The 26622-nt window shown below is 29.0% G+C and overlaps 1 protein-coding gene and 1 long non-coding RNA gene across 2 annotated transcripts in view; both read left to right on the forward strand.

Annotated features, from left to right (window-relative positions):
• The window catches only part of LOC145186595 (uncharacterized), a 191770-nt gene that overhangs the window by 129240 nt on the left and 35908 nt on the right, over nt 1–26622 (forward strand). The window contains exons 67-82 of the mRNA XM_090094555.1: nt 1133–1276; nt 2222–2380; nt 3258–3404; nt 3749–3883; nt 4515–4691; nt 4823–4993; nt 5151–5260; nt 5365–5429; nt 15463–15650; nt 15968–16069; nt 16596–16700; nt 16881–17024; nt 21257–21412; nt 22287–22445; nt 22760–22933; nt 26252–26380. Coding sequence (XP_089950681.1) covers nt 1133–1276; nt 2222–2380; nt 3258–3404; nt 3749–3883; nt 4515–4691; nt 4823–4993; nt 5151–5260; nt 5365–5429; nt 15463–15650; nt 15968–16069; nt 16596–16700; nt 16881–17024; nt 21257–21412; nt 22287–22445; nt 22760–22933; nt 26252–26380 — 2265 coding nt within the window. The remainder of the gene's footprint in view (nt 1–1132; nt 1277–2221; nt 2381–3257; nt 3405–3748; nt 3884–4514; nt 4692–4822; nt 4994–5150; nt 5261–5364; nt 5430–15462; nt 15651–15967; nt 16070–16595; nt 16701–16880; nt 17025–21256; nt 21413–22286; nt 22446–22759; nt 22934–26251; nt 26381–26622) is intronic.
• On the forward strand, nt 7563–8887 carry LOC149884733 (uncharacterized). The gene is made up of 3 exons (XR_016454779.1): nt 7563–7788; nt 8133–8169; nt 8613–8887. It is a non-coding gene; the product is annotated as an uncharacterized LOC149884733 (long non-coding RNA).

The raw sequence follows: 26622 nt of genomic DNA on the forward strand, positions 1-26622 counted from the left end.
TAGCAAAAATATTTTTCCTGAACCCAAGCTTTACCCTTGCGAACATAAATCAACCTAATATAGCTTCTATTTTTGATTGTCTCAACAATATATATAACATTTGTACTAAGCTTACTTTTTCTTACCTTTTAATTTTGCTAGTGTTAACAAGTAGACTTTTTTTTTGCATACTGCAAAGTTTTTTCAGATGTTAACCTTTTGTACCCAAATAACAACTCTCTTTACTTCAAATCAAACAGCTCCTGAAAGAGACTATTGGTATTTTTTTAACAAGTTTAAAGAATTTGAATAACTAGAATTTGAAAATTTTTGTTCCTGCCCAAAATTTTGTTTCTGGTTGATAAAATTGTTATGAAATTTAAATGTAAATAATCCTATAAAACCAAAAAAATGGAGAGTAAAGATTTATGTACTTTGTGATTGAAACACAGAATATAATTGTGGGATTCTTCCATATTATAGCAGCATTACAATCAAAAAGTTGATCAGACCTGACCTCCTGGTGACTACTGGAATTCCATTGCACTTATATTAAATCCTAATAAATTCTGTTCCTGGCACACAAGGCCACCACATGTTCACAAAGAGATATTACACAACTTTTATAAAAGCCAAAGATATAGCTAAAATGAAGTGTTATTTGACTGGCACAATACAAACTAAGTAGAAATATGTCAATAATTTTTTTTTAGAAAATCCTATTTCAACAATTTAATCATTTTAAAACTGTTTGAAAAAAAGTCAACTATAAAAAATCATTGGTTCTTTATGCTGACAAAGGAAAGATTTTAAAACATTTAAGCAAGCATCAAAACAGTTTAAACCAAAAATTTTAACTCTAGTGATTTTTAAAACTGGTATAAAATCTAACCAGAATTATTTACATGAAGAAAATTTTACTAAGGGCGCAAATTAGCTTAACCCAACCTTCCTTCCATTTCAGCTAGTCATAACTAATTTTAGACTGAAACCTGGCATTTAGTTTTGAAATTAGGCATTTTTTGAACGTATCTATTCTTGAGAGTATTATCCGTCTCTCAATTTTTGGCTGCAAACTAAAGCAGAAGTTTTATTTATTTAAATTTATTGTAAAGTAAGATACTGACATGTAAGCTTAAAAGTTTCCATTTAGGGACAAGGTCAGAATGGGGTGAGTGGTCAAGTTGCAGCACAAAATGTGGCATTGGTTTTATTAGAAGAACTCAAGTGTTTTGTATGAGTAACATGGAGGATATCAGTGAAACAATGAGCTGCTTCTCTAATGAAAGTTGCCAGGGTACTAAAATTTGCCAATAAAACAGTTTTTTATTTATCTACTTGTTTTTATGCATTTTAGGAAATTTAAATTTATTGCAATTAATGTTTGTTTATTTCTTTATATAAAGAATGAAAAGTTTGGTAAAAGGTGAATTTCAAAATATTTTGTTATTTCATAAATGTTTTAAGTTCATTTCATAAGTAAAAAAAAAAAATTTTCTAATTTTTCAAGAAAGATTTTGTTTTAATACTAAAATATTATCAAATATATTTGTAATTGTTAAAGCAAATTGTAAGCAATATTTGACTTTGGCTAAGCAGTATCATACTAGAATTTCAAATGACTGCGGTAACAGTTTAGTCACTGTTTATAAATATATTTGTAAAAAATAATTTTATTTGTAAATATACCAGCAAATATACCTCTGAAATTAAGATTTTTCTTCAGATAATTGGTATTAACTTTTAAAAATATATTTTTGATGTTATTTTTTAACAACTCAATTGGTTTGCATAATGTGAAAAAGGTTAACAAATCCAAAACTCATTTACAGTTGGATTACTTTTTACAAATCACTTTTTGTTCTTTTGTTTCTTCCGAACAGTTGTTGAAATGTTCTTGTAAATATTCATATTCTGGTAAAATAATATTGGTCCTGAACCTATCTTTTATCTTTTTAATGTCTGTTCCTACCAATATCCTTTTAAATACATTCAAAATTTCAGCTTTCACTTGTAAGGATCAACCTCCTTTTTTTGAATTTTTCTTAACTCTCCCAAAATACACCTCACATTTGTCTCCATTCCACATTCTTTGCCATACTCAAAACCGGCATGAATAAGGTGTTATTTTCTCACATTAATTGAATTTAGAAAAACTATCATGAATAAGGTGTTATTATCTTGCTATTTGAATTTTTAAATTTTTGTAATGACATTTAGTCATGCTAAAGTGTTTTTGTAGCTAACTGGGCAAAATGGAGTGATTGGTCAAATTGCAATGAATCATTTGGCATTGGTTTAAATAACAGATCCCGAATTTGCAATAAGACAAGCAGTTATGAGTGGTGCTCTGGCAACAGTACTGAAGTATTAGTTTGTTTTAATGATGAAACTTGCAAAGGTAGGAATAAAAAAGGTTTCTTTCTAAAATGTTTGTCATACAAACTTATTTTCAATATATTTAGCTTGTTTTAAAAGTTTTTTGCATTCTATTTCTTTTTTAGTTTTAGGTGTTAAGTTTTTTCAAAATGAATAAATTACAATCTTCTTATTCCTTTGAAATGAATTAAATCGTTCATCACAATTGTTTATATATTTAGACAGTTAATAAAGTTCCATTTAAAAATTGCAATAATAGTATCATCTGTTCTAAAATTTTGTTTCAACCTTTAAAAATAATGTACAATAGTGTTCAATTTAATTAGTTAAATTTATTTTTCAAAAGTCAAACAAGCATAAGTTTGCATATAAGTTTACCAAAGCATTATCTTTAAATGCAGGTAAGTTCTATTTTGATAGACTTAAAAAAATTCATATTACCAAAAATGGCTGATATAGAACTTTACTTGTTACAATTTGTTGTTAGTGAATGTATTTTTGTGTTAACAAATACTTAAGTAAAAGGAAAAATTCTCCTTTTTTCTAATTTTCATGTTTGTCAAAACTTAGTATTTTGATGGATATGTATTTATTTTTCCGCATTGTTCATTTTTGTTTCATTTACTTTATATATTAAGTCTGAAAATTACTCATGATTATTCCACCATTATTCATTCATGACAAAAGTTATGATATATAAAGTAAAAATTAAGATTTAGTTATATATTATTATATATTATTTAATTATATCATATATTATATCATGTCATATGTATATATATATCATATCATATCATATAAATATATATCATATATCATATAACTTTATATATATATAATCATATACTATTTAATTATAATCTTTTTATAAATATCTTATACATGTAGATTTAATTTAGGCATTTGGTCACAATGGAGTAACTGGTCACAATGTAATGTAGCTTGTGGTATTGGGTCCATAATAAGGGTGCGTGATTGTAACAGCACAAATTTATGCTGTTATGGCAGTAAATCTGAGACAATTGATTGTTACAATAATTGCCAAGGTTAGAAAATAAGTCTGCTTATACTCTTTTAGTACCATTATAATTATTATTCATGTCATTTGAACTACGAAAATCGTTTTTTATGGTATTAGTATAAACTATTTTATTTAGCTTGAATGTTGAAGATTGCATACATCAATCTTTTTTAAGCAAACTCTTGAGAGATCTACGTGTTAACCTGTAGATTTGTGTGTTTACTTGTTGATCACCATGTTTACCTGTAGAAGTTTTTCCTATAGATTTTTCACCAAAAATATGTTTTCACTAAAGTTTCTCTTGTTAAATTTATTCTTAATCAAATACTATTTTTTTTAAAAAAAAAAGGTATACTTATTTTATACTAGGAGAATGGACCGCCTGGAGTGATTGCACTCAGACATGTGGATTTAACTCTTATAAAGTCAGTTACTTATGGAATTGGTTGGTTGCACCAATTGAGTATAAGCGAGTTGAAAATTGTATTCTTCAAGATTGCCCAGGTAGAATTATCATCTACATGGAGACTTTAGGAAACTATTAAATTTATTAAATTTTTGTTAACAACTAAAAATATCTTCTACAAACTTCAGTTTTTCTTCAATTTGTAATTGACATTTAAGCTGTGGATGAAAAGAATTTTATTGCAATAAGATTTTCGAAACTTGGTCTAAGTTTTTGAATTTTTCTTACTCTTGCTGTTTAAAAGCTAATATATATATATATATGTGTGTGTGTGTGTGTGTGTGTGTGTGTGTGTGTGTGTGTGTGTGTGTGTGTGTGTGTGTGTGTGTGTGTGTGTGTGTGTGTGTGTGTGTGTGTGTGTGTGATTTTTTAAACTGAAGTTGTATCAACAAATACACTTCTTTGCTGGTAACCAAGGTTTTAAATTCAAGCTTACAAAACTCCATGATAGCGCATTAAATTTTTACCCAAGTTTTTAGTGAAATGTTTCAAATTATGATTATCATTTGAAATATTCACCAAATACCAACAGCTTTAGATATATTTGCAATCAAAATTTCATTAAAGTGTACACGTAAATTTTTAGAGTGCAGTTTTTAAAATTGTAAGATGAGATATTTTTAAAGCTATCAAAAAAAATTAGTAGGATATGTGGTGGATTTTTTTTAGTGGATGGCATGTGGGGTGCATGGGAGAATTATGGGCCATGTTCTAAAACATGTGGTAGTGACGGCTTGAGAAGTCGTAAACGATACTGTAACAATCCACCTCCAGCAAATAATGGAGATTATTGCAAAGGTTTAAACGAAACACTTGAGGATTGTGAAATGGATACAATATGTCCAGGTTTTAAAATTTTTTCAGATCTTCAATTTTGCTTATGGAATGCTGATAACAGCCAAGTTTTCAATAAATTTTGTTTAAATGCACATTCTGCTGTATCGGATTACTTTTTTTCAGTGATCTATATAATTTAGTTAACGGAGGATGGTCCGAATGGTCTTTTTGGTCACTTTGTAGTCAACCGTGTTTAAATAGCGAGCGTCGTAGAGTACGAGAATGCATGAACTCAACACCACGTTATGGTGGACGGTATTGTGAAGGAAATGATACTGAAATAATCCGATGTCCTTTGAAGATTTGCAAATGTAAAGTTATTTGTTTGGTATTATTTGATGATGGTTATTTTTTTTTTTTAGTAATATCTTTGTTTTTTATTTATGCTTTATATTTTTTTCGCGTTACCTTTTTTTACACTTACATTTTTTTTAATACTTTCTTGATCATTTTTCCCTCGCTTTATAGCTGCATTACTTAGCATGCAGATGATTTTAACGAACGAAGATTTTAAAGAACAGTATTCAAACTTGTCAAGTGAAGTTTCTGTAAAGTTTAAAGAACGAATAAAAAGAACAGTATATACAAATATTATTGAAAATTTTACTGAAACGTTAAAACAAATGTTACAAAAACAAAGTTTGTTTTAGTAAATATTTTTTTGCTCTTTTTTTTATTACAGATGACAAATTTCTATGGGATGAGGAATAAAATGTTGCATCTTGACTTCACATTCCACTCTATCACGTAAGTCTTTCTGGCTACAAGTGAGTTAAAAAAGAGGCTGAAAATAAAAAAACCATGATTGAAATAGGTTTTGAGTGTTGGAAACATCATGAGTGTTAGCAATACATCTGCTGTGAATATACTAGACGCCATATACTAGACAGGGTTCTGAAAGTTATTATGTATGGAAGAGCTCAATGCAAAGCTCCCTTCACTAAATATTACATATTCAAGCATACCTCAGGTGCAGAAAAGTTATGAAATATCGATCAAAGGATTTCAGCAAAGAAATACGTAAATTCAGCAAGACAATCAAACACAGAAATTGAGTGGATTGCATTTGATTTTCTTGCTGTAAATGGGAGGAATGATGAGGAAGGGGGGGGGGTAGTTATTATTCGAAAGTACTTTAGATGAATATCTAAACAGATACCTCTTAAATAACTCATTTTTAGTTGATTAATTTCTTTCTCATTCTAACAATCCAAAATTTTTGGAAAAATTTTTGATATGTTTCTTGTTTATTTTGCCTTTAAAAATTAGTTCTTTTTTTGTTTCACGTTTTTTTATTCTTATATATGAAATAACTAAATTATCTTTATACAACTTAAATGTTTTATCACCGTTCTGTTTTTTTACTATATATTTAAACATTTTATTTTAGAAATGGGTCTGGATATTAACTCGTTGAGATGAGTAAGATGTAGGGAAATGAAAGACATTTTCCTGGCTCGGATTTGACATAGATTGTTATTTCTCAACAAGTTTTATGATGTATAAATATTTTCATATATAAAATTTTTGTGTAATATAAATATTAAAATATTTAAATTTAGAAAATTTTTTGCTCAGTTAAATTATATATATGAAAAATCCACAGTTTAAATTTCATTTTCTATGAAAAATCATTGTTTATGTGGTGTAGTAAACTCTTCAGTCGTAATAAGTATTTCTCGTAATAATGCAATGAGTAGGGGCTTGTATGTCTTCTATCGATTAATAAATGATGCACTTGTAACGAAGATCTGATATCAGAACTATATCCTGGCATTGCTCACCAATTAATGATATTTTTTGTGATTCTATTTTTTTCTTTTGATAGTTCTTCTTTTGTTTTTAAATTTTAAGGAATAGATTTTCTTCGCTTTACTTACATATACGTGAGTTTTCTGTGATGAATGCAGTTTTTTTTTAACATCGGTGTGGGAAACCGTTGTTTTACTTAAGTTTAAAACGTTTATTCTCCATATTCAACGTTTCGAAGTCCGAGATGCATTCATTTGAATTTATTTCAGATTTCAAACAGTTGTACTTAAGCTTCAATCCAGCTTTGATTTCTGAAATTTTTTTATTAATTACCAAGATAAAGGCAAAGTTTAGGAGGGTTCATAAACTGCCCCGGCGTGTCACCTAAAAATTTACCAATTAAGCATTTTTTTTTTTTTTTTTTTTTTTTTTTTACAACCTTTTCTTTTATAAATGACGGTTTATATGTCTATGTGTGTTTACGAAGAAAATTCTCAGATACCTATTAGGTTTTTAATACGTCATCTTGTCATCGCTTAGTCGGACTTCAATAAAACACCTAAATGAGATCTCGAACGTTTTGTGCCTGCTTGATCATCTTTATTACTGTGTGTGCACATTTTAACCCTTTGCCCTCCGGATATATCTCTTGCTCCATCCTACCTGTTGCAATTTCAAGTAAAAATTGTAGATTTTGAATTAAATCTATTTAAAAGTAAATTAAAAAAAAGATACAACGTAAACTGAAATTCAAATAACATGTACGTAAGACGACCTACAGTCGCCTTATTAGTCGTCAACAGGTTTATGAAAGAAATTATCATTTCGACATATAGTCATCAAGTGCAAAGGGTCAAAGACCTTGAAGTTTCGGCACCTATGTTATGAGACACATATTTCTTACAAACATTTCTTTTAAACAGAGACTTGTTAAAAACCCAATATATATTAGCTATATTTACAAAATACAGCAAATTTTTATTCAAAATTTGTTTAATTACTGCGTCTGATTTATGAATGATTTATTTTTTACTGACCGAACTTTGAGCTCATTATGGTTCAGTTTAAATTGAGAATTCAACGTTTTGCATCTTCAACTACTCGAATACTTGATTGGTATTATAAAATAATAATTTTACTACTAAAGTCAAATGAATTAAAGTGAAGATCTTGATTTATATATGTTTAAAAAATATATTTAAATTCGTCTTCATTTTAAAAGAATATTGTAAAATTTCAATTTAAAAATATACGAGTACATTCAAGGTAAAATGCTACATTTTGCCTAAAGACATATCCATTTTTGAAAAAAATAACAGAAAATAAAATGAAAATGTTTGTACTTTTAATTTGGGTATGTTTTTTTTTTTGTTTTTTTTTGATGTTTTTGCTTTTAGTGCTCGTAAGTTTTCGTATTTCGATACCCATAATAGTTTTTACTACCTTTAACGTTCTTCACGTATTTTGTAAAGTATTACATTGATTGATAAAAATTGTACAAAATCCAGTCCTCAAAATAAAATTTTTTGACTATAACGTAACTCAAAATTTATAATGACTGGAAATGTGAGAGAATAAAATGTAAAGAATAGAATGAGGTTTAGAAGATCTAAAGTAAAATCAACGTAAGAATGTTTAAGACGATTGACATTTTATTAATTTGATTATAGTACTTTTTTATTTCTTATTGCATTATAGTTGGGCACCATACCAAAAACAGATCAAGACAATTAGTGTGAGTTTTTGATTTCTTGAGTTTTTTTCTTGCAACAAAGGGAGCATTCAAAACATTTTAACATTTTTTTCATATTGATATTAGCTGTACACACATCTTATTAGAATTGCATCAAAACTCTCAGCTCTTGAGCTTTACAAACTTAATAATAGTAAGTACTCTGATAAGCAGACCCAAGCAATTATATTCTTCTGTACGCCACATAAATGATGTTGATGATCAATAAAGATGTAAGATCTAATCTTCGCGACTTTGTTTTTGTTAGCCTCAACGATGAGAGAGATTCACTAAAAACTGTCAAAATAACATGCCTCAAAAAAGAAAGACTTTAGCACAAGCTTATCATAGTCAGGTGCAATCGTAGAAAAACTAATTTCTAAGCTGCAACTTTAAGTTCTTATCTAGACTTATTGGCTCAAATCCTATAACGTTTTCTGTTATAGGCAGGAAGTGATGAAAATCCTCCGACTTATTTACAAAATTACGCATGTTTTCACCGATGCATTTCTTTGTTGCTGAGCTGTGCCATGTAATTTAACGGGTTGTTACCTCTCATGATGCAATAGGTTTTAAAGAAATAAATAAATTCTGTTACAGTAAACATTTCTACAGTAATTCTTCTACAATAATTTAAAAATCTTGTTATGAAAGATTCAACAGTCTTGTTATGAACCTTTTTATGCATTTTCTCTCAATATGCTCAATTTGTGATTTTGTGATTTTGTAAAAGTTTAACACTTTTAAATATGCAATATATTTGTCTTTTTCTTGACTTTCGTTAACTTTATTGTCTATAATTCGTTTGTAAACTTAGACATTTTTTCACTGATGAAGTTCTTTGTTGCTGAGCTATGCCATATAGTTTTACTGGTTATTACCCCTCATGGTACAATTGGTTTTATAAGACAGGACTACCTTTTTTGGGCAGTAGTATCTTAATGTTTTTTTTTTCTTGGTAAAAAATAAGAAAAATACTTTAGTGGGACAATATGAATAATGACAATACTGTAATGGGATATTTCTTTAAAGATATATAAATCAAGATCTTTATTTTAATTCATTTCACTTATACTTTTTTGGTAGTATTATTCTTTTATAATACCAATTAAATAATCAAGATATTAAAGTCGCAAAACGTTGAATTCTAAGTAAAAAATAAATCATTCATTAATAAGACGCTGTAATAAATCATTCATTAATAAGACGCTGTAATAAAACAAAGTTTGAATAAAAAATCGCTACGTTAACTATATATTTCTTTTTTTTTAACTTTCGTCTTTTTCTAAATTTTCGTTAAGAAAAAGACAAATATATTTGATAGTGTTTAACTTTTGCAAAACGCACCCTTGTTATTTATAAACAGCTTTAATATACTCATTAAAAGTAGACTGCGCGTGTTATCAAAATTGAAGAATAGACTTTTTAATTGTGGAGGAGTTACAACTTTGAGTCTTGACAAATGGACTTTGATGGATTTATTGGTAAACGTCATTTCGGTTTTTTATAATCAAGCATTGTCATCAGTCCATTTGCCCCGATACAGTACGATAAGCCCACTGTTGAAGAAAAGAAGAAGAGAAAAGTGCTTATTTGCGTTTCCGTTAATAACGAACATTTAAAAAAAGCTCAAATTTTTATGAAATTCTTTTAAGACAAATCAAAGTTTACTGGTATAGAACTTTTTACGGATAAATTAATTTTGTTTCATGATTTCAAAATATCGAGCAATATTGCTGTTTGATTTAAATTAACTAAAATTAAATTTAACTAAACAGCAATATTGCGCGATATCTTGAAATGCTGAAACAAAAAGTGAAATGGTATGTGAAAAACCTTTATGAATATTTATAAATTTTTATGCGGGTTATATAAATTATTTAAAATTTGATTTATTTAAAATTACTGATAGAGAAATTTGAACTTCATTTATGATTTGTTGACAACGGAAAAACAAAGACAATGAAGTTTCTAGTTACAACAGATGTAATTATGCTATCAACAAAAAATTTTTTTAAAAATTACTTGATATCTAGCTAGTTAAAATAACTAAATTATTTTATTCCCCAAATGTTTATTTTATATATACAAAAATTAGGACTTTCTTAAAGCATAGGACTTTGGTCACACCACGGTATATCATTCAAGAATTTTTTCGTAAATTCTTAAGAAAGATCCTTGGCGGCGCCAGAGGGACGCTAGAGGGTGTTGAAGCTCCCCTAGGAAAAGTAATTGCACCTCCATAGCATCCCCCAATAAATTTAATTTTTTTTTTCTCTAATTAATTTAATACTTGCTCTAGTAAAACGCTTAGTTCCCCATTAGCAAATGCATAAAAAGATTTTTGGAGTCGCTACTGAAAAAGATATAAATAAAGATGTTCAGTAACAATTCCACACAATAAATAAAATTTCAATAACTTTCTATGGGTGAAACACATTGAAAGTGAAACACATTGAAAGTTATTTAAATTTTACAAAACATGTTGATATAAGTCGAAAAAAAAAAATTTGTTAAAGAAATATTTATGATTACAAAGCATATATAAAATTATATATGGCTAAGGTTTAATAGTTTTTTCTTAAAAATACTAAAACAATTATTTATTACTTTTAGGCACTTTAGAACAATGGAGTAATTGGTCAACTTGTAACACAACATGTGGGTATGGGGCAATGAATAGAACAAGAGGGTGCTGTGTAAGAAATGGCGACCAGTCAGATATCTGTTCAAGTGGTACTCTTTATGATCATTGATTTTTACCACATTGCATAATTCCTTTAAAAAATTGACAAATTTTTTAATCATTTAAATTTTACAGTATTATATTTATGATAATTGTAGCTTAAGAATTAGCTAAATAATCTTCAATATTTGCAGACTTATTCTAATGCAATCAAAATCTCAAATCTTATTTTTAAAAAAACCAGGCAAATAAGATGGTCATAAAAATCATGTGGATAAATCTTCCTGTGCTGTGATTGTTCAGTGTTTCCAAAGAAAAAAAAAATCTTTTTATTATTGTAGTTTCGCATAAAAAAGATCGTTTTTAGTTGTGCGTAAAGGCCGATGTATCTTTGTAAAATTCAACACAATTTATATACAGATTGATTCCCTAGGTATTCACACATATCTTTTCACACATACAATTATTTACAAGTAGACATTCCCTAGGCATTCACACTTATCTTTTCACAAATACAATTATTTACAAGTAATGCTATAAGGCATTCACAAATCTTTTCACACATACAATTATTTACAAGTAACGCTATAATGACATTTCCTTTTACGCACACAATTATTCACAAGTAACGCTATAATTACACTCCCCCTTGGTCATAATGACCACTTCACCTCACGGACTATATCGCTCAGGTGCCATCCTTTTTCGGGTGCTTCTTCGCAACATTGGCGTCTGGTTTGTCTCGTCTTCAGGCAACACAACGCACAGCTCTTCATCATCTTCTAGATCCTCATTCGACTTGTTATCAACTCTGACGGGTCTTAGGTCGCGTATGTGCCGGCATACTTTGTCCACTTCAACCGTTTGCTCCGAAATGATTCCTGTAACTCGCCCAATCTTGTATTGAGAGTCACATCGGTTGTCCGGGGGCTTTACCCATACTTCATCGCCAAGTTTAAACTTGTTGGTGATCTTCTCATGAGGTTCATATGCGTTTTTATCGTCGTCAATTCCTCTAACTCTTATTTCGTAATGGTATAATTTATTTGCGGGTGCTGTAGATGACTTACAACAGTCTTTTGGGTTGACGTTATACCAATAAACTGCCTCGGGTATGCTGCACGGAACTCTCTTCGCCGTTCTTTTCACTGTTCGATGGCACCGTTCTGCAATTCCATTCCCTGAAGGAACGTAAGCGCACCTGAAGCGAAGTTTAACGTTCCATTTGTTCATAAATTGTGAAAATAATGTGCTTCGAAATGCTGTATCATTATCCGTCAGTATTTCGTTTGGACCGCCTCGTTCAAGAAAGATTGCGTTTAGTTCCTGAATGACACATGCACTAGTTTGGTCTTTAAGATGGCGCCATATTGCATATCGTGAAGGCCCACAGTCAATCAGGGTAAGAAAATGTTGCCCCTCATAATGAGTTATATCCATACCAAGCCGTTGCCACGTCCCTTTTACTTCAATCTTCCCTTTCGGCCACTTTATCGGACTTGGATCAATTGATTGGCAGGCTACACATTTTTCAACCACTTGCCTGACTTCTTCCCTGCTTACTGATGGGTTAATTCTACGAACAAAATACAATGTTCTCTTCACACCATAATGTCCCGTGGACTTATGAACATGGTTTATTTCTTTGGGAGATAGAGAAGCACTAATCGTTCCACCTGCAGCAAGTTCAGTGGGCTTATTGATCATTTTCAACCAACTTCCAGGCACTCGAGTAAGTACATCGGCTAAGTTAGACTCCGAGGGTACTAGTTTAATATCCACTCTGAGTTTGTATTCGTCCACAATATTCGTAATGGTTTGAAGCCGTCTTCTAATCAGCATTTCGTTTGAAGCCTTTGTCTTCAATCTGGATTTTCCAGTCAGTGCATCGGTGACCCAATGTAATACTGCTTTCGAATCAGTGCAAATATGCAAGACATTCATCTTCCAATTGAGACCCATGTTTAGTCCTTTGATTACTGCATCGAGTTCAGACATGTTTATATGTGTTGTATCATCTTTTCTTAGCCAACAAGCGTCTTCAATTATATTGCCATCAACTTCAATACTCACACCTAGCGCTAGTGAACTAGCATCCACCCACACTGTTGCCTCGTTGCCATAAACATTCCAAACTCCTTTGGCAGGATCGTTGTTACGTGTTCTTTTTACCATATCGTTCACCATTTTTTCAACAAATTCGCATTGTATCTTCTCATCCCATGTTTTCGTTAGGGCGTTTGCCGTCCTTATAACAAATGACGAAGCTACACGCAACCAACCACAAACTGGAAGATTCCCTGTCATTTTTCCACATAAAGAGAAGATTTTTCGCCTCGTTAGAGAACTTGGAATTTCACCAAAATCGTTGTCTCTCTTCCAAAATAACTTCTTATTTTCAATCCCAACTTGTAATCCTAGAACTCTCGCCCCTTCGGACACACGAACCGCCGGCTTACAATGTAATCCATACATATCCAAATGATCAAGTACACTGCGAACTGATACGATGTCTTCATTTACAAGAATATCATCAATGTATGATGATGTTCCCTTCCAGATCTTTTCGTCTTGCGATAGAACTTTGTCCAAAACTGCTTTCATAATGACGGGCGCAACGTTCAGGCCAAATCCCAAACGTGTTAAACAAAACCTCTGTCCACGGAACACAACAGTTTGGTAAGCCCAGAGTTCCTCGCTGATTTTGAGTTGCATGTAGGCCGAAGATAAATCAATAATTGAAATATTTTCTCCAAGCCGTCTCCAGTCTCGAAGTTTGTCAGCACATGCATCCGTGTTCGCCGTAAATGGTTCAATAAACGTGTTCAACTCCCTGAAGTCTAACACTGGTCGCACTTTCCCTTTGTTTTGCTGCACCACTGCCATAAGTGGAACCAAACCTTTTACTGGACCGTGTTTTTTCGCTTCGTACTTTTGCAGCCATTTTTTCTCTATCCACCCTTCAATTTCTTTTTCGTAATCGTGTTTTATGCCGATGGGGATGGTATATTCAACAATTCTATTCACGAGATTTTCAGGTTTGGTATTCCATTTCCAAGCAATTATCCATTCTCTATTTTTCTTTTCAAATGAAGCTGTGAAATCCTGAGCCGTTATATTCATATCATGAACATCTATTAATAAATCGCTTTTTAGACCAAGTAAACATGCTTCTTTTTTCATAAAACAAACATTCCGTGTTGCAGAAATCGATACTCCACCAAGTGCCACTATTCCATTCATACCCATTATGAAACAAAAACCCAGTGGTTTGAAATTGACCACAAGTGCTTCCACACACACTGTATTTCCATTTGGGGCGGTGATTCGAGTTTGGCTAACACCTTCGCACTGCTGTTGTTGTCCATTTACAGTTACCACGCTAACTTCTTTCTTCGTTATTTTTGTCGCACATTTTTTATAGATGATGCAGTAGGTACATCCTGAGTCAATTAGCACATCCTGAAATACACCGTTAACATCCAAGAGCATGGTAGGTAACGCCATTATTGATTGTTTAGGGAGAGAACTGGCGCAGACGTCTTCTCCCTCACTCCGTTTTTTGGACACATTCTTGACATGTGTCCATACTCTTGACACGAGTAACACAGCACATCGCTTGACTCCCTTCTTCTACTTGACTTGTTTCGATAATTATGTCTTCTTAAATGACAATCTCTCGCAAAGTGATTGGGAAGTTTGCACTCATAGCACACTGATTGCGTTTTATCTTCTAGCAACCTCGGATCATCACTTTTCATTGCAGCTACAGCAAATTTTTCCACCATCCCGTTGTTCCGTTCCTCGATCATCAGAGTCCTTGCTCGCGCAAGTATTTGAACAGTTGTAAGATCGTCCATACGAGAACTCGATCTCAGCATCCGTCGGACTTCCTCGGGGAGCCCAGCAACAAAAGCACACGCGATCGCTTTGTCTGGTAGCCCACCAATTAGGGTAGACAATCTTCGTAGTTCTGCCAAATAAACATCAACTGCTTCTCCATGTTTCAGCTTTCTCGTGACAAACTGCTCGTAGGCTGTGAATGCATCAACGGCAAAAGCTTCAAGCAAAGCCTCCTTTATTTTCTTAAAATTTTCTTTATCAGTCTCTGCTAACTGTTGATACACTACGAATGCACCATCAGTGAGACGGAGAGGAACCACACGTGCCAGATCGGTTACACCAATTATTTTACATACCAATTCAACCTTTTCCAGCCACTCCGCAACTGACTGTTGATCGTTTCCGCTAAACTCTGGAATTAACTTTAAATCAAGTTTAGTCGCCATTTTGCCGAAATAGCTTGTAGTTTCGCATAAAAAAGATCGTTTTTAGTTGTGCGTAAAGGCCGATGTATCTTTGTAAAATTCAACACAATTTATATACAGATTAATTCCCTAGGTATTCACACATATCTTTTCACACATACAATTATTTACAAGTAGGCATTCCCTAGGCATTCACACTTATCTTTTCACAAATACAATTATTTACAAGTAATGCTATAAGGCATTCACAAATCTTTTCACACATACAATTATTTACAAGTAACGCTATAATGACATTTCCTTTTACGCACACAATTATTCACAAGTAACGCTATAATTACACTCCCCCTTGGTCATAATGACCACTTCACCTCACGGACTATATCGCTCAGGTGCCATCCTTTTTCGGGTGCTTCTTCGCAACATTGGCGTCTGGTTTGTCTCGTCTTCAGGCAACACAACGCACAGCTCTTCATCATCTTCTAGATCCTCATTCGACTTGTTATCAACTCTGACGGGTCTTAGGTCGCGTATGTGCCGGCATACTTTGTCCAATTATATATTAATAGATATATTAGTTTACATTTATTTTGCAAATAAAACAAAGGCAAAATAAATAATGTAAAATATTATATTTTAAAACTTAATATTGATCATTTTATTCTCTAAATAATCAATATTTGTTACTTAAGCTCAGAAGATTTTTCTGGCAATTTATGAGACATTTGGCAGAAAAGTTTTTTAAATAGTTTTTTGTGTAATGAGTTATGAAGTTTAAATGCTTAATTTGCCAAATTTTCAAACTATTTTTTTGAATTAACAATAATACTTAATATTCATTTTACAGATAATCTAACTTGGAAAGATTGTCTATGTGATCAGAGTAATTATGGTGCAAAATCATTTCCTTGTTTATTCACTAAGCCTACATCTTACATTTCAATGGAAGGTATAATTATTGATTTTGTAAAATTAAGAAATGTCCAAAAAATGTTTTCTGATAATTGCAGCTTCAGAAGCTAAATAGTCTTGATTATTTGCAGATCTATTATAATGCAACCAAAATCTCACATCTTATGCAAAAAACTAGGCAAAGAAGTTAGTCATAAAAATCATGCAGATAAATTTTTCTGTGCTGTGCATTGCTCAATGTTTCATGAGATAAAAAATTTTCTCTTTAAATATAATAATAGATATATTAGTTTACATATATTTTGCAAATAACAACATTAAGGCAAAATAAATAATGAAAAATATTATATTTTAAAACTTAATATTGATCATTTTATTCTCTAAATAATCAATATTTGTTACTTAAGCTCAGAAGATTTTTCTGGCAATTTCTGAGACATTTGGCAAAAAGGTTTTTAAAATAATTTTTTAATTAATGAGTTATGAAGTTTGAAAGATTAATTTGCTAAGTTTTTTCAAACTATTATTTGAATTAACAACAATACTTTATATTTATTTTACAGATATTTTAATTTGGAAAAATTGTCTATGTAATCCAACTAAGTCCAGTACAAGATCATTAAATTGTTTATTCGCTGAGTTTACATCTTGCAACATTTCAAATGAAGGTATAATGATTGAGTTTTTAAAATTAATAAATTTCCGAAAAGTAAATCTTTAAAAATATATTTAAACAATCTTTAAATATAATAACGTGTTAAAAGAAATATTTTTAAATACAATTCTGTAATATTTATTTCTATAGTTTTTCATGTTATATATTTTTTGTTATTATCTTTTCTTTTTAGGCAACTGGAATAATTGGAGCCCATGGTCAACCTGTTATAATCAGGACAGCAGTAAATTCATGAATAGATCACGATCTTGTAATAAAACTTGTGCTGGTTGTGTTGGAAAAGACACTGAAGTAATCCGTTGCCTTTCTGTAGATTGTAAGCAGTCTCCTCTTAGTTTTTATTGTTCCTAGCTTGGTAATTGTTTGCTGTTTTCAAGTTCTCCATAACTATTTTACATAAATTATACATAAGTTATTACATAAATTATTTAAATAAAGATCATTTTTTCAGCAAAGTAATTAATGTAATGTCTTATTATTAAAAAAGTATTGTAATAAGTTAAATATAGATATTTTAAAATATTGATTTTATTCATTTTACCTAAAGATTTTAAACATAAAAGGCTAATTTAAAAATGTGAAAAGTCTTTGACATAAAAGGTTTTTTTAACTAATTTACTCTGATAATTTAATCATTCCATAATTGTAATCAATTTTGTAATAACACTTATGCAGATTATGTCTGAATGATACTGAAGTAATTTCTTTCCATGTTGAATGTAAGCAGTGTCTTATTTTAAAATTCTATGTTCTCTTTGTGAATTAAATATTTAACTTGAATAAAAATGTCTTTTATTATAAATCTTGTCTTTTGAATCTTCTGTTAACCTTTTTTTATATTTAACCTTTTGAATTAAGTTTAATTTTTATCATACTTAATTGATTTTAACTAAAATCACTTAAATCCTTTAAAAATACAAAACTTTCTATTTTTTTGGACTTTTAAAAGCCCTTGACATTAATCTAACTTATATAGTCAAGGTTGATTTTGTACAACTCTATAGATAGCAAGATAGTTGGTCTGACTTTTTATAAAATACATTCCCTGATCAAGTTATTAGTCCACCTTATCTTATTATCTTATTATCCACTTATCAATTTTGTAGAGTTTTGAGGGTTTTATTTTTTAAGTGCCATTTAAATCAGAATGAAATTTTTTTTCTAACTGATTTATATTTTTTTGTTTATAACTTAATCAGCTTTTAAGAATATAAAATTACTTTAAGGGTGGCAGGGAGACAAGCGCCCTCTATTTATTTTACAAAATTCATGTTTTGTCATATTGTTTTGATATGTTTTCTTTAAGTGTAGTGATGCTTTTTGTTAACCATTGTGATTTAATTACATAAAATTTGTATTATAATATAATTTTGAAGAATTTTTAAACAAGTATTTCAATATTTTGTTATGTTTTCTTATAGAAACCAATTTTTATTTTTTTAAAATGATTTTTAGTAAAAACATTTATTAAAAGTTCTAAATTACAAAATGGGAGAAAAAAAAGACATTAGTTCTGAAAAAAAAAATGCTTGGAAAAAAAAAGTATCATTTGACCAATAAGCATTACTCGATACAAGTGAAATATCAAGGAAATGTGGTATATCAAAAAACACTGTAAAAAAAAATTCAAGACAAATTGAAAAATGGGCCTCCCATTATGTGTTTGGAGACAAAGTAAATTTTGTCAAAAAAAGAAAATAACACCAAGGAATAAGAGAATGCTAGTAAAAATCTTTTAAATAAATATATATATTTGCAACATGTTCTGCAATTACCAGCAAGTTAAATGAGGTGGAACTAAATATAGCAACAATCACTGTTCGACAAAGTTTGCATGATTTGGGTATTAGAAGTAGAAGGCTGAGCATATTGAGCATATTCTTTATAATGTTATATGTTATCAAGATTATGCCTTGGTGCATTTATTAATTGTTGAACCTTATTACTTTTACTTCTGAATTTTTCAATATGCTTGCCTTTTGTTTTAAATAGCTTTAATCCTAGTTGGGTATACTTTTTGTCCATATGTTCAAATTCAACTTCAAAAATCAGCGGAAATGTTCATAAAATAGAACTATATACAAAACTAAAACTTAAAAACGTAAATATATATTTAGCGGAATTGCCACTGTTTTTATCCAAAACACGCTTTTATTTGAAATTAGTTCATTATCAACTTTATCTACCCTCATTATCTCAGATAAACTCTCCTTTCATTCCACAGTATATTTATAAAATTTTTAACTGTAAATAGAGTTCTAGACAAAAAAAAAATTGTAATTAAAACTAAAGTATAATTTAACTTTTTCTTTGTATTTTTCAAAACATTTATATTTTTTTAAGATTTCACCTAAAAAGTAGTTATTAAATGTTTTTCCTCAAAAGATAATTTAAATTGGATAATAAAACATTTAGTTACTTATCTTTAGAGAACAATAGCAGAAATACTTTGAATATTTTAGTAGATATTGCATTTTTAGGCTTGAACAGTTTTTAAACTGCAATGTTGATTTTTGCTAAGGTTTTATTAATTATTTGGAGAAAAAAACGTTCTTTGTTTGTAGATATGGGCAAGTAAAAAGATTTATTAACACAAAAAATGATTAAAATTATATCTCTGCTAACCAAGATTAGTTATTCTCAATGAGATTTTGCTAAAAAATGTTATGTTTTCTTGGGTATCTAATCAAAATATTAAGAAAAAATCAGACAATGTGGAGGATTTAACATCGAAAAGAATAAGATTCTAATTCTAAAAGTTATGAATAACTGTTAAAACCTCATAGTTTTCAATAGTTTAATAAGATACTCTGAGCAAGATACTCGGAGACTTTATCTGTCAGAGGAATGGAATTTACCAAAAATATATATACAAGAAGCACTTCCCAGAACATAAAGTTTATCATGAAATTTACAGGTACTCTAATGATGATTAATTAAGAATAATATTTGATATATATAATTACAAATATACATATGTTTTTTTAATCTTATTTGTGATTATTGTAATCTCTGATTTTAAGATAGATACATTAAGACATGGAAACTTGTTTTTTTTTTCTTTTTTTTCTTTTCAGAAAAACATTCAAATAGTTTCTATTGCAGATGAAAAAAATTGAACATTGTTAAAGTATTCTAGTCTTTTTTTTTTTCTTTTTTTTAAAATAATGAAAACCTTCATATTTCTTAATAAAAAAAACAAGTTTTGAAAAAATAAAGCCCATGAAAATCTCCAATTTTTGTTATTCGGGAAAAGCCACAGATGTCTAAATTTCACAAATTTGAAAATCACAGACATTATCAGCTGCGTGATAATGTCTGTGATTTTCAAGACCAAAAATCACATAATGAATTTGTCAAATTGTCTTCATGTGGTGATAAAAAATAGGAGGATCAACAAAATATTGAGAATTTATGATATTAAGCATTTGCTTATAATTTTTTTTTGTATTTTATGTTAGAAAGTAATCATATTTTATATAGATATAAAATTTATTTCTGTATTTTTAAAAAAAAAAAAAACAAAGCAAGTTTTACTACCCGAATGACAAAAAATATAAAAAAAGTAATGTGGGCTGATAATTTGATCAGAGGCTGTATACTATTTCTGTAGAATTAAATAATTAAATTCAATTTTACAGATGAAAAAAAAAGATTTTTCAAAAAGAGCCAGAAATAAGACCCAGTTTTAATCAACTTCTAAAATCAAGGTTGAGTTTACAACTTGATTTTGTTGATCTTTGAGCTAGTTATGGTTCAGTTTAAATTGAGAACTTAATATTCTGTGACTTTAATTACTCGAATATTTAATGGTTTTATAAAAGAATACTACTACTAATTTATTGAGTTTATGTGATGAATTAAAATAAAAGATCTTGATTTACCTTCAACTTATTCCAGTTACACAAAGAGAGAGAAAATTTACAATGAATAATGTAAAATTTAAATTTAAATAAAATAAATTAAAAAAATTAATATGCACATTCACAGTATAATGCTACATATTGCCTAAAAACAAATGCGGGAGATTTTTGGAAAAATAACATATAAAAAATAATTATTTTTTTTTTGTTTTTTGTTGTAAGTTATTGTTAGATAGTAAACCCAACTTGTTATGAAATTAAAAAAAAAAATTTTAATGATAGCCAAAAAATAAAGCCAGTTTTAATCAATTTTTAAAATCAAGGTTAAGTTTACAACTTGATTTTAGAAGTGCTTCAACTTTAGTTAATTTTACAAAATCAACAAATTTGAGTTTGATCATGAGAAATTCATCCTGACTATCTTTATTTGAATAAAAAAAAACTTAAATAATAAAAAAGTTTTTTTTACAGAAAATATAAGTTGGCAAAATTTAGTAAATTTAGTTGGGGTTCATTTTATTTTAATTCTACTGTGAATTCAAATAATGATTTTTATTGAATTAAAAATATTTCATTCAAGTTTTATTAAAAGTTTGAACAAATTCAAATACTTTGTTTTTCTTTTGGTTTGATTTATATTTAAATAGTCTAGTTCTTTAAAATTTTTTCAATTGCATATTTTTAGCTTCTTGGGGAAAATGGAGCTCCTGGTCAAGTTGTAATATTTCATATAGCTATGGGTTTATGAACAGAACTCGAGATTGTAATGTATCAAATGTTGAACATTGTTTAGGCAACAGTACTGAAGTAAAAATGTGCTTTGAAAATAAAACTTGTGAAGGTAAAAGATAGTCAAAGTTTTTTTAGTTATTTTTTATCAATAGAAAGGTTTTTTTTCAATTATCTTTTGGTGCAAAATTCATTTCTCAAAAATTTTAAATGTTTTAAAAATAGTATGGTAGCTTTTTTTTTTTTTTTTTTTTTTTTTTTTTGTAAATATGTTGTTTAATTTGTTTTATAATTGTTAGTTATTCTCAGTTTCTCACCCCTTTTTTCACAATTTCTTAAAATTACAACCTTTGAAGTAAGTTTGTTCTGAGTAGAAGTATGAGACAGTCATTATTTTAAATGTTTATATACAATAGAACCAATCATTACTATACAATGTGGTGATGGCTTCACTAAGCGATCACGCATTTGTAACCTAATAAATGGTTTTGAATGGTGCTCCAGTGAAAAACTGATAAGGTGAATTTATCTGAAAAAACATGTAGTGGTAACTGCTGATCCTATTAAGAAAAGTTTTAGAATATTTTCCAAATAATAAAAAAATTAGAATTCTGAAAATCTAAAAACATTGAAACACACCATTTCATTTAGTTAAATGGTGAAGAAAGGTTATACAACTGAAAAATGAAATATTTTAGCTGCATTTGAATGAAATAACTTATTTTTAAAAAGAAGATTAGTTTATTAAGAGTATTGGAGCAAATGTGAGATTTGCTGGAAATTTTTTTTTCTATTCATTTCAATCTATCATTTTTTAACTAAGATTGTTTTTACCATCTAAAAGTGTCAGCTTTATTTTTATTGATTTTTTTCATGTTCCTTTTATTATGTTACTTCAATTAGCTCAAAACCTTTATATTTTAATTAATTGCACATATTTAATTGATTGCACATATTTATGTCTTAAATTTATTGCATAATTTTAGCTTCTTGTGGAAAATGGAGCTCTTGGTCAAGTTGTAATGTTTCATATGGTTATGGATTTATGAACAGAACTCGAGATTGCAATGTATCAAATGATGTAGAACAGTGCTTTGGCAACGGCACTGAAGTAAAGGAGTGTTTTGAAAATAAAACTTGTGAAGGTAAAAGATAGAGATTAAAGTTTAAAAAACATAGAAAAAATAAATAAAAAACATAGAAAAGCTAAAAACATTATTTTTCATATGTGAAATTTTTTATGTGAAATCCTCTTTAATTTTATGATTAAATTTATATAAAAATGGTTTATTGAATAAGAGTATAGGATCATCTTTATAGTTTCATTGTTACATTAGTTTTTAACTAATAAACCAGATTGATTTTAGTTAGCATTTTATAGGGTTTTTTTTTATGGATTTTTTAATTGTTATTTTCATCAATAGAACTTCTTTTTATTACTTGCTTAAATTCATTAAAGTATCAAACCCATTAGATGTTTGCACTCAATGGAGTATTTGGTCACAGTGTAATGTTTCATGTGGTGATGGTTTCGCTAACAGAACACGCATTTGTAATACAACTAAAAATTTTGGATGGTGTTCCAGTAATCTTACTGATTTCAGACACTGTGTTGAAACTACTACTCGCAAAGGTACTTCTACTCATTTATTATCTTCTAAGATTAGTTAAGTCCCAGCTTAATTCCAAGTTTAGTAATGTAGTTTTTATTATTATTATTTTTTTTTAAATACTGTTTTAGAAAAATTTGCAATTTTTTTAAATGATATTTTTAAAAACAAAGTGTTGACCTTGACTTTGATGCAGAATTCTGTCCTCTTATCAAACTGTTGATTAATTTAAGAACCTCAGCCAATTTATGAATATATAAATAGTTAGACACTACAGTATATTCTATATTGCACCCTATGATTCACTTTGTGCATTCTATGTGTGTGTGCAATATTTTTGTAATATTGCTAAATCAAGGTAATGTAAATGTAGATAGATAAGTAAAAAAATGCTAAAAAGAAATCCTTTATCAATATATGCTTTCATATTATCCTAATAGGGTGTCTATGGTTTCTTTCCCTGAGCATATTCTTTATATAAACCATGATAATGTCTGTGATTTTCAAGACCAGTATTCATGTTATAGTTTTAAATTATAAGAAACACAAACGTCTAACAATACCTTAGTATTACATTTCAAAAGTTTAAGTTCTGCTATCTTTTTTAAGTTCTGCTATCTTTTTAAAGTTATGCTCTGTCATTTTGTGAAGTTCAATAAAAATTGTAGTTTTGTTACTTTTATTAAAGTTGATATTTTTAAATAAAAAATAGCAAGAGAACGTCAATTATCAGTAGAAATACACTTGGGAATATTTACAGTGTGACAAAAAAAATATTTATCGGGACAAATTGCAAAAAAATTTAAAATTTCTACTCCAATGTTATGGAATATTATCAGAAACAATTGGAAATGATCAGGACTTCTGCTACAGAAGAAAGGAAAATTGCTGCCACTAGGAACAGAAATAGACAATTAACTGCCTCAGAAATTACAAATAGTATGAAGATTTCCTGAGAAGATCCAGTGGGCAAAACAGCATGAACAATCGACTGTTGATGATCGGAAACATGTTCGTAGGACTAATGAGTTAAAGTTTCAAATTTCTGGTTAGAAGAGAAAAGTATTTGATCGAAGATAAGTTGGTGAATGGGGTAACAAAACAGTGTGTTATGCACCTATAAATCATGATGGAGGTAGTATCATGGTGTGAAGTTGTTTTGGTGGTAATATTACTGTTGTTATTGTTTAAAGACTTTAGTAAATTAGGGGACTTTAGTAAATAACGCCAATCCTAAGGAAACTCAAGTAATTGGAGAATCACACATTTTTCAAGAAGATAATGACCCAAAGCATTTCTCAAAACTTTGTAGGAATCATTTAAGTGAATTAGAAAAAAACTATAATTGAAAGAATGATTTACCCCACCCAATCACTTGATCATTCCCCTGATAAACTTTTATAGGATGAATAAGACAAAAATTTGAAAAAATAAATACTAATGAGTAAAAAAGATATGTGATGAAAACTTAAAAGTGATTGGTACAAAAAAAGCTTTAAAAAATTGGAAAATTTATTATGCGAAGCAGTTATTGTGAAATATTAAGCTTTTGAGATGTTTTTAAAAATTAGGTTGAGAGATAAAATTAATCTTGTTGGTAATTTTTCTTAACAGTTGGAAGAAAGTTACTCTCTACCAAACAAGTTTGTGGGCGTACTATTCTAAAGCATACATTTAGTAAAACTCAGTTTACAAAAAATTGAGACATAAAAAATACATCAAGTTCTTATTTTCTAGGAAAAAGTGTAAATTGCTACCAAAAAAAATCTACATATCAATTAATGAGAAGCTTTGTGCAGAAAAAGCAAGAAGCAAAATATTCCAAGAAAAGGCTGGCTCAGAGAAGAAAAAAGTAATTGTTTCTTTATTCAATAATGCCATTGATATTGTGTATTCAAATGTATTTGCTATGATGGTAGTTGAAGAAGATGAAGTATTCTTAAATTTGCAAATTTAAAAAGATTGACCTGGATCTGTATAATTGATTTTAAGTACTATATAGAATATAATAGTATTAAAAAATAAGAAAAATAATAATATGGAAAAAAGAAGAAAAACAAGAATCAAATCTGTTAAAAGAAAACAATTCAGTAATACTGAACTGGAAGAAGCAAATAAGTTTGAAATTTTTCATTAACATGATAGGGGAATGTATTTTCTAGAAATAAGGTATTAGATCTGTAAACTTCTCAGATGAATTTGTTCTATTGGATGATTCCAGAAATAATAGCAGCAGCATTGAAGATTTACTACCAAAATTAGAGAGTGAAGTGAAGTTTGTTAAGATTTTCATCAAATGGAAGCTGAACTGTCAAAGACACAAATAAGCAAGAAGGGCATGAGATTCATGTCAACCATACTTGTTGTTGCAGTGTTTAAATGAACCAAAATTAATGACAACAATACTGTCTACAAAATATGGGTATAAACAGATCATTAATTAAATTGATTCCTAAGAATGTTTGAAAAATGCAACAGAAAATTTTAAAGAAGATTCAAAAAATCTAGTTAAGATGCTGTCATAGTTCATTGAGGCAGAAAGCTTCTTTGACATTACCACAAATAGAAGCTGATACTGGATGACAACAAGCTGTTGCTGTTTACAAATTGCTTAATAATCAACACTTAACAGGATAAGGCCACTATGCTATGATACAACAGCATCAAACACCAATTAATCAAATGGTGTATGATTATTTTGAAACAATAGCTACAAGGATATCTTTTATATATAAAACGGCCTCCAATTGAAATTTAAACCCAGATATGATGAACCAAGTATTAATAAAACATTGAATACCAAATTGGAAGATATTCTTAATTTTGAAAAAAGTTGTTTAGTATAATTACAGCCTTAAGAGGATTTAAAAAGCTTTTGAAATTAACTTTGATTTTCCTTGCTGGTTCTCCTTCTTAAGGGATAGTTTTTTGAATTCCTGGTACCTTTCCTCGTGCATGGTGGATGGGAAAAGCTACTTAAATAGTTTAACTTAACAAAGAAAGAAATCTAGGCACCCACAAGCATTTGTACATTTCTTGTTAAAATTTAAAAAAATATACTTAGTTTGATCTGAGCTTCTGACGCTCCTCATCATGATTTTTTTTGTTTACTAAAAATATTATATTAAAAATATTCTTGAAAAGTTTTTGTGGAAATTAAAACCCAAAAACCAATTTTAAAAGCTGAAGGAAGTCAATTGATTCTATTTGTTTTGGAGTAAAACCTATTTTGGGTTTGTTTTAAAAAAAAACCAAGTGCTTTATAATTATGAGTTTTTTAGAAATTTTTCAATTTTAGTTGTAAATTCTGACTGTTCTTTGTTGCTATATAATTTTATTAGGAGTATGGGCAACATGGAGTGAATGTTCTGTAACATGTGGAATTGGTAATAGAAGTAGCATTTTTTTGTCAGAAAAAGCAACAAATGTGGGTATGAGAGTGGAATATTGCACTACAACTAATTGTCCAGGTATTGACACAAAAATTTTAGATATCAAAAAAATTATATGGTAGTAATTGATAATTTTTATACTCATCATTTTCCATCTGTTTCTTTGAATTAAAAAAAAAAAAAAAGCAAAAAAAGAAAATAAATATTGAGATATTAAACATTTTGTGCTTCGTTCTTTAAATAATAGTAAATTTTGGCAGTATACCTATCTATTGTTTTTTCTTGTTATATACTGTAGGGAAAGGTTTATTGAATAACTG

Source organism: Hydra viridissima, unplaced genomic scaffold, assembly GCF_058129835.1.
Source record: "Hydra viridissima isolate aposymbiotic clone 2 unplaced genomic scaffold, HvirCarnegie_v1 scaffold_8, whole genome shotgun sequence".
In the NCBI taxonomy this organism is placed as follows: Eukaryota; Metazoa; Cnidaria; class Hydrozoa; order Anthoathecata; family Hydridae; genus Hydra; species Hydra viridissima.